Source organism: Papaver somniferum, chromosome 4 (genome assembly GCF_003573695.1).
Source record: "Papaver somniferum cultivar HN1 chromosome 4, ASM357369v1, whole genome shotgun sequence".
Taxonomy (NCBI): Eukaryota; Viridiplantae; Streptophyta; class Magnoliopsida; order Ranunculales; family Papaveraceae; genus Papaver; species Papaver somniferum.
In genome coordinates, this window is record NC_039361.1 from 141,835,491 (window position 1) to 141,844,989 (window position 9,499).

General features: G+C 38.7%; 1 protein-coding gene across 1 annotated transcript; it reads right to left on the reverse strand.

Annotated features, from left to right (window-relative positions):
- Positions 1–2,660: 2,660 nt before the first annotated feature.
- LOC113273218 (pheromone-processing carboxypeptidase KEX1-like) lies at positions 2,661–3,575 on the reverse strand. Its single transcript, XM_026522974.1, has 3 exons — positions 3,068–3,575; positions 2,862–2,990; positions 2,661–2,785 (listed from the first exon to the last, which is right to left on the reverse strand). Exons 1-3 carry the CDS (start codon positions 3,573–3,575, stop codon positions 2,661–2,663), a joined length of 762 nt encoding a protein of 253 aa, XP_026378759.1.
- Positions 3,576–9,499: the final 5,924 nt, after the last annotated feature.

The window sequence follows — 9,499 nt, forward strand, 5'->3', positions numbered from 1 at the left end:
ATCTTAGATGGAAGGATGGCCGTTGATTGTTGCAACCTTTCGTTTTAGCAGCCAACGGCATGGCTTTGGCACAGCGGTGCGGATGGCATGGTTGGCATGCCTCGGCGCGGAGATGTGGCTGGAATGCCATTGGCACATGTGGAGCATCGTCATGGTTGATATGCTTTGGGCGCGGAGATGTGGCGCGGAATGTCGTTGCCACATGCGCCATGGTTGGCATGCCTTGGCGCGAAAAGGTTGCACGACATGCCATTGGCACATGTGGTACGGCTGGCATGCCTTGGCGTGGAGATGCGGATGACGCCATTGGCCTTAGCGCGGCTAAAAACTAGGGGGTTTGGGCATAGTTTGGGCGCGGCCAAAATTGGGGCTTAGCGTCGGGCCAAAGGTTACCACGCGTTAGATGGCGACCTTGGACGGCTAAGATTTGCATCTTAGATGGAAGGGTGGCCGTTGATTGTTGCAACCCTTCGTTTTGGAAGTCGTGAAGGAAAGGTCGGTCATGGCATGATTTAGGCGTGGCCAAGCTAGGATTTTTTCATAGTTTAGGTGCGGCCAAAAACTAGGGTTTTGGCATAGTTTGGGCGCGACCAAAACTAGGGCTTGACGTTGGGCCAAAGGTTACCGCGCGTTAACTGGCGACCTTGGACGGCTACGATTTGCATCTTAGATGGAAGGGTGGCCGTTGATTGTTTCAACCCTTCGTTTTGGAAGCCAATGACATGTAGTAGGACCGACATGGCTTTGGCATGGAGACGTAGCTGGCATGGCTGGCATGGTTGGCATGCCTTGGCGCGGATACATGGATGGCATGGTTGGTATGCCTTGGCGCGGAGACGTGGATGGCATGGTTTGCCATTGGCACGGTGGTGCAGCTGGCATGGTTGGCATGCCTAGGCGCGGAGACGTGGATGGAATGGTTTGCCATTGGCACGGTGGCGCGACTGGCATGCCTTGGCGCGGAGACGTGGCTGACACGGTTTTCCATCGGCTGGCATGGTTGGCATTCCTTGGAGCGGAGACGTGGTTGTCACGGTTTTCCATTGGCGCGGAGATGCGGCTGGCATGGTTGGTATGCCTTGGCGCGGAGACGTGGCTGGTTTCGGTAATTTTGTGTGTTATGGGTGAGAAACGAGTCTAAACCCTAAACAATATACTGCAAGGGAGTACTTTAGATTCAAAAGATCAATCTGTACAAATCCGGCCTAAACCAAGAAATGGTCGTTCCAGACTTGCTTCGGTCACAAAGTGAAGGAGAAGGGTTGGTTTTGGGGAGGGAAGCGAAGAGAGTGTTGAGACCAGAATAGTTGATTATGGAAGAGTAGTTTTTTTACGACTTGTATCAGAAAGTGGGAAGCTAACAAATGGAAAGCTAGAAAATATTTTCTGAGTGTTGTATGCTCCTGACCTGAACTTGTTGTTCGGTGGAAATAGGTAAGACCTATTTATACAAGTCGAAGTGAAACGTACTCTGATCTCGTAAGAAATGGAAACGAATGAGTAAATGGGAGGAGGTGGTAACTGGTAACGCCTGGAATTGATGTTTCATAATGAAGGAAATCGTTTCACCATTACTCAATGTATTTACTAACCGCCTCATTCTTATGACACTGTCTTGTAACGGGCGTAGTGTACGCCGCATGCTGTAAACCGCCAAACCAATACCCCATGAGCATCCCCCAGTTTGTGACATGTGTTGATGTCTCGAGTGTTTTCGTGGAAAACATGTAGCATTTTGTTGTTGTCTGGAAAGTTGAGCTTGGGAGACTTTCCGGCTCGGTGGTGACCTTCAACTGTCGAGATTTTGCATCTTAAGAGGAAAGGTAGCCGTTGATTATTGCAACCCTTCGTTTGGTAGCCAGTGGCATGAAAGCATGCTCGGTATGGATTTAATATGTCCAGTTCTCAATGGTTTCAGACTTGCAAACATAAATTCCCAATAGCACTAATCTGTTTTCTGTATCTAATCCTGTTGCAGCAAGTAATACACCTCCATGCTTACCAGTTAGATGGAAAGCATCAAACCCAATAATATTCCTGCAACCTTTTTGCCATCCTTTAATTGCTGCCCCAAAGCTAATAGTCATGGTTTCAAATGCATTGTCAGACTTGCATTAAGAAAAGTCTGCAGTATTGCCCTTGTCCAAGTTACTTACCATCTTACAAAATGTTGGAACCATCTTAAAACTGTCTTCATAGTTTCCATGCATGTATTCCAATACTAACATCCTAGCCTTCCATGCAGTATGGTAAGGAATTTTAGTCCTGTGAGAAACTTTAAAATCCTCTTTAATCTTCCTTGGTTTTGGAATCACTTTCTTGGCACTGTGCTTCAAATTGTCTATTAATACATCAACAATATACCTTGCATCTGCAGATCTATTTCTACCCTCAAAACGTCCTTCACAAGTATGCGTGAGGTTGACTTTCCTAATTTTAAATGTAAACTCTTTCTTAACTCTAGATGCAAACACAAACCAATTGCAGTTACATTCTTTTCTATATGGACACCAAACCCTAAGTTTCTTCTTATCACTTTTCTTTACTTTATATTCATGCTCTTTATGTACACAATAGGCTCTAAGATGCCTTTGAAATGCCTTTTTATTAGGAAATAATGTACCTACCACCATGTATGAGGGGTCAAGAGGTTCATCATGTTATTGGTCTGGGAAAAATTCTTCCTCTTCTTCTTCAATAACTTCTTCCTCGGGGAAGGTCATTAACCTCTCATCTTTAAAATTCTTCAACCATTCAGGATCATCATCTTTCATCTCAGTAGTACCTACAACAACAACAAAAATGAGTTAGTACAAGCAATTTAACCAAAATGAGTTAGTACAATAACTTCTAATTGTTACCTCCATTATGTTTTCCCTTATCTCTTCCATTATCTCCTTGTTCAATAACTTCATCAGGGAAGTTCAATGCCCTCTCATCCTTAAAGTTCCTGAACCATTCAGGATCATCATCCTTGTTCTCAACATCACCTAAACAACAGCAAAAAACATGAGTTAGCATACTAAGGAAACCAAAAATAAATAAATCAATAATGTGTAACAGTTACCTTCATCATTATTTTGTTCACCGTCATCACTTGAATCACCACTATCTTCTTTTGCATCATCATTTGAATCAGCACTATCTTCTTCTGAATCATACTTCATACAATCACTATCTTCATCACTATCATATATTGGTGTAGCATCAGGGTCCTCTACAGGGTTGCACTCATCCTCACAAATGTTATCAAGTTCAACAACATATTCATCAGCTTGAGCATCTCCCATTTCTCTATCTAGCATTGCTTTATTTACCCAATAATCATGATTAACTACCCCAACATCTTCAATGTCTTCATCACTTTGTCTATTTTCAATGTCTTCATCTTGACCAGCTCTCATTTCTACATCTTCATCACTATCAAGTACAACTGGTTTGGTACTTGAACCACCTGTCTCACCAAACAAATTCTTTGAAGTAGAATTTTTAACTCCTTTACCTTTCAGTCTAGGTCTTCTTCTCACTGGAACTGATGGTGTCTTTGACACTCTAGTCTTCTCGGGTGTGTTCATACAAAGTATCCCATTCTGGATTGAGTATCCTTACTTGTAATTCTAAACAACCATTACAATTTATTTCAGCTTTCTCCCAAAATGTGAAGTAGTCCTGATCACTCATTAAGCTACAACCAACGATATTGTCCATTCACATTAAATCAACAGTTTCAATATCTTCCAGTTGTAACCTACTGTGAATCTTTTGCTCAAGCATCTTCAAGCTCAGTTCATCTTTGTTCAGGTTTTTCAATAGAAATTGAATCTGACTCTGTGTACAATAACAATTTACATCCATGTATGGTGTATTTCCACTGAAACATTGAAAAATAATCATACAAAGTACATTAGAATCATACCCAAATTCAATAAATTTATAAAAAAAATACATTACAAACATAAACAATGTCATGCATCAAATACTGTTAACTAGTTGGTCTATAGTGTTTCAGATACTACAATCATTAGTGCAGGATAATATTGATTCACCTAGACATAAAAACAAACGGTTTAAGCTCATGATGATCGTGTGTACTGAATCAACAGCAAGAAGAACAAATTAAAATTAGATCCATAAATAAATTCAACAAAATCATATACTCAAACAAATTGATTGGTAAACTCAAATACTGTTAACAAATTCCCAAACCCAATTTCTAACAAACCCTAACTTTATAAACATATAACTGTTACAAAATGAATAAAGTAGAATATTCATCATGCAATAACATAAACATCATCATTCAACTACAGAATCATCACCAAAACAAAGAAATTATCATCAAAAAGAATAAATCAAAATTAGGGTTTTGATAAAACTAACTTGTCTGCAACCTTCTTCCTCTTTTCGTTTTCGTTCATCTTCAAATCAAGCAAACACCCAAGTTAAGTCTCTCAATCACTCTCGATTTCATTTAAAATAGCAGAACAATCACGATCTACAACTCTCTCAATCGCCACTGCTAAACTGAAACCTAAGAGAGAAAAGCGAAAATGAAAGTCTCTCTCGACAGGTCATAAAGACCAAGGGATAGACTGGGAAATCGGTGGAGTTTTGACAACTTGTTGACTTGGTTGACCAATAGATATTTGACTTTTGACGGATTCTGTAACTGAGGGGCAGTTTTGAAAATTTGAAAATAACGGGGGCAACTTTTTAAACCGTAATTTGGAAGTGGGGCAGTTTATTAAAATTACCTTTAATATGAACAAAGTTCAGCCGGCTAGCACTCCCATGATGGTCGAGATTTAGATATACATAAAGATCCATTTCGTCTAAAGGAAGGTGACGAAGAGGTATTGGGAGCAGGATGTCCCTATCTAAGTGTAAGAGGAGCATTATTGTACTTAACACAATGTACTCGACCAAATATCTTGTTCTCAGTGAACTTGTTAGCTAGATATAGCTCAAGCGCCAATGCAGCGTTATTGGAATGGTATAAAGAATATCTTTAGATACCTAAAGAAACCATTGACATGGGTTTGTTTTATGCCTATGAATACGAAAGGAGATATGCTAATGTAATTTCTACTCATGATGTTGTGTACCTCTCATACCCACACAAAGGTCGATCTCAAACTGGATACGTGTTCACTATTGGGAATACAACGAGATCTTGGAGATCGATCAAGCAAACCCTTGTGGCTACCTCAACGAACCACTCTGAGATCATTGCCCTACATGAGGCGGTTCGTGATTGTATATGGTTAATGTATATCATTACACATGTTTGAGGACCATGTGGTTTGAGTTCTACCACCGAGGAGCCAACTTGCATTTACCAAGAGAATGCAGCTTGCATCGAAAAAATGAAGCATGGGTAGTGTTGCACATGGGCTGGTACAGTACAAGTTTCTTATGAACACGGTACCTGTACCTCATGTTTACCGGTCCCCTGGTTTGAGGACTTTTACTTGTACCTATACCGGTAAGACAGGTCCGGTTCCTGCTGGTACCCGGTATTTACCTGTTCCAGTTCATCTCCACCTAAACCTTATTACTCAAAAAAAATATCTAAGACTCCAAATGCATTACAGTGAAGTAATCAATGTATTACAATGAATAATCAATATAAGAGATGAGTTTGATCAAGAATTGAATCTCAATAAAATTGATTCGGACCTTTATAATAAGCATTTGAATCTACATCAAGGAATAAATAAAATGAAAAAACATTGAACCTCATTGAATCTGTGAAATGAAGATGAAAAATAGTAATATCACAAATCCATTCAATTTTCGGACCACCTCAGATTCAAATCAAAACCCTCATTACAGAGCAGCCATTAGTACCATTCTTGGTTCAATTTCTCTCATAAATTCAACCGCTAACAAACCCGTCTCTTTCGTTTCTTCTTTGTTTCTATGATTTCAACATCACCTGAAAATCCATCTTCTTTATTCTTGTGATTACAACATCACCTCAAAATCCATCTTAATTATGTCGTTAAAAACCGACTGCAAACCCTAATTAGAGATTGAGATAATTAGCGTCTGGGATCTAACAGCAAACCCCGATCTCTAATTATCTCAGATGTAGTTATACAACATAACAAGAATCCCATTTGAATGGTTAAAGTACGGTGGAGGAATGATTGAATGGCCGGATATTTGTAGGGAGAACACCAGAAAACAGTGAGAGCGACGAAGAAGAAGAAGAAGAGAAGTGAAAATGTACGAGTACAATACCTGTATCTAAACCTAATATGAATGGTTAATATTAAATCTAATCAAAAGATCAACGGTTAATATTAACCGGTTTATTTAGTCCGGTACAGACCGGGAATGGGATAGAACCGTTCCCTGTACTCACTCCTCCACCGGTTCCCACTCTCATTCCCGTTCCATGTACTCCATAAACCGGTTCCGGTTTTTTAGTCCAGTTCCAAGCCGGTTCTTTTGGTACAGGTCATTTCTTGTGCAGCCTTAAGTATGGGTATATCAAGGGTGATAATACGAAACATTTATCACCGAATTTCTTTTACAATCAGCAACAACAACAATTTTATTTACATATGTTAGAGCACTTCTTGGTCGAACTCGCAAGCGTTGCTCTCTCAAGCTTATTTGTCAAGTTTAGTTGCCAAAACTATAAGTCTTGATTTCTACTCTACTTATAGCCAAGTCTTGGATTAGGATAGAAAGCGTAGTTGAGCATTAGACTTCACGACGTTCATCGATTGAAGACGAAGAACTATTAAGGGGAGCTTGTGGAACTTCATCAACAAAAGGTATGTGGAGACTTGAACTCATCTATCACTTAAAAGTCTATCTACTCTATCTCCTATTTGAGACAAAAGTCGTATAGCTATATAGAGTTCAATTATGCACATTTGATATTTCGAGCTGAATTTAACTCGCTTACATATTTCTCGAAATATGTGTTGGTAAACTTTCTCTTTAACCAAGTTCATCTTATATTCTTGATGAAAATAAAAAGGTGATCATGTGAAAATCGCCTGGTAACATCTTACATGATTTGTGTGAGACAGTCATTTGATGTAGACTCGGAATGTTTCGTATTGATCATTCAATCACTTTAAAATTGCTTTGAATCTAACAGTTTGTGTGAGACAGCTATTGTCGTCTTACGAGAATGTTTCAATGGTTGAAATGAGAGTTTGGAACAATTGGATATAAGCACAGTATGCGTGCTTGCATATGTGTAATCCAAGTCCGGGAACCATGGTATGCAAACTCGTATGCATACTAATTGGTTTAGTAGAGGTCCGGGAACTAAGTACGCATACAGGTACGCGTACTGGCATGAGGTTCAAGTTCTGGGACTTTACTGAGTTTGATGGTATGCGTACCCGTTTGTATACTTGAGTGGGTTATGTTCTAAAATCGGTTTGTTCATGAACTAATACATTTACATAATAAGGAATGCAATCTTTTGCAAACCGTGGCTATAATGTTCAAGACTTGATTCGAGTATATCAAAATCGATTTTGCTTCAATGTGTCTTGTATACATCTATGCGAATATAAACAATTGAACAACTCTAGGATTAGTTTCATTTGAATCATTTGAACTAGTTATGATTAAGATGAATAAGGTTGATATGAAAGTGTTAATATGGGTAACTTAGGTTAACTATTGTTGATCCAACAAAGGTGTACATGTTTAGGTACGGTTACTCATATCTAAATGAAGTCACTTTTCATTTGTGTGTAACAAGCAAAGTTCGATCTAACGGTTGAAAGATATTATCTTGAGTCTAATCAGGTTTTCATCTAACGGTGAATATTGAATGCTTTGTTACCAAGGTAGCATTGATTCCAAACCCTAATTTGAAGACTATATAAAGGAGAACTCTAGCAACTGGAAAATGTAATCCCCACACCTCATGTATGATAATAGTTACGACTAGAGTCGATTCTCCTTTAACCTTAGGTTTTTTTCCAAAACCTTGTAGGTTAACGACTTGAAGACTTCATTGGGATTGTGAAGCCAGACCCAACTATTTTCTCTGTAGTTGTGTATTCTGATCTTGCTGTTTTCTATCGTGATTGAGTACTATCTTCTTTAAAATTTGCTCGAGGTTTTATCTCCGATAGGCAATATTGAAAAGTAGCCACAAACACCTTCGTCTAATTGTTTGTGATTCCAAAATATCTTGTTTCGTTAATCGGTTAAGATTATTGTGAGTTGATTGATAATACTAGGATGTTCTACGGGATTATAAGTTCGGTTTACCAATTGGTTCTTGTTCACCTTGATTTATCAAAAGACGGAATAAAACTCGTAGGTTTATTTGTGGGAGACAAATTTATCTATTCAATAGACTTTTCTGTGTGATACAGATTTGGTTATCAAGTTTTTGACTTTGGGTCATAGCAACTCTTAGTTGTGGGTGATATCATCTAAGGGAATCAAGTGCGTAGTATCCTGCTGGGATCAGAGACGTGAGGATCACGACTGCACCTGGATTCAGTGTGAGATCAATTTGGGTTCAACTACATTCCATTTCGAAGTTCATTGGCAGTATGCTAGTGTTTGTAGCGGATTAATACATTGTGGTGCTCAAATATGGACTAGGTCCCGAGGTTTTTCTGCATTTGCGGTTTCCTCGTTAACAAAACTTTTGGTGTTTGTGTTATTTCTTCTCTGCATCATATTTGTTTATATAATTGAAATATCATAGGTTGTGCGTAAGTTCAATCAATTGTGAATCCAACCTTTGGTTGTTGATTAAATTGATTGACACTTGGATATTGGTTTTTGATACCGTCCAAGTTATTTATTATATTCAATCGGTCTCGTGAATTCCTATTTTTTTGATTGCAGATTGAGTTGAGAAATTGAGATATAACTCTTTGATATACTTTTCTTAAGATTGAGTCTGACTGTCTAGTTGATTCTCTTGAAAGTATATTGGAGTTCCATACAGATTGCTAAGAGAAATATTGGGTGTGGTTGTTAGACCCCCGCCTTTTCAATTGGTATCAGAGCAGGCAAACACATTTAAGACCTTATAAGTCTGTGTTTGTAGCGATCTGAATCTATGGACAAAAGTGTTATCTCTATAAATGTACCACCAGTCTTCGATGGCTCGAATTATGGTAGGTCGGAAAAGGTACCTACAATTACTGCAAGTGCACAACGTCTATTTTAACAGGGCAAATACAGGTTGATCCCACAGAGAGTTGTTACGATGTGAAGTTAAACGCCTAAGTTCTACCATTACTAATTTAGAAAACAAATGGGTTGTCGATACGACTAGGTACGAATGATATAATAAGGGCGCAAGATTGAAAATAAATATCTAAGATAAAATAGGGGTTCAAATCCACTGCTTAATCTAATAGAAAGTCCAATTTATCCATTATTCTCCTTAAACATGATAAGAGTTAGAGACGTTAATCTCTCGCTCTCTCGGAGATATCATCGTGACATAACAAATACTTCAAAAGGGAATAATTCAACTTCATGAGCTAAA

Excerpts from the sequence above, each read along its gene's own strand:
- LOC113273218 (XM_026522974.1), bottom strand. The coding sequence starts at position 3,575 with ATGAACACACCCGAGAAGACTAGAGTGTCAAAGACACCATCAGTTCCA. Across the intron at positions 2,991-3,067 it reads TGAACAAAATAATGATGAAG|GTGATGTTGAGAACAAGGAT; the intron begins GTAACTGTTACA and ends GCTGTTGTTTAG. Across the intron at positions 2,786-2,861 it reads TAAGGGAAAACATAATGGAG|GTACTACTGAGATGAAAGAT; the intron begins GTAACAATTAGA and ends TTGTTGTTGTAG.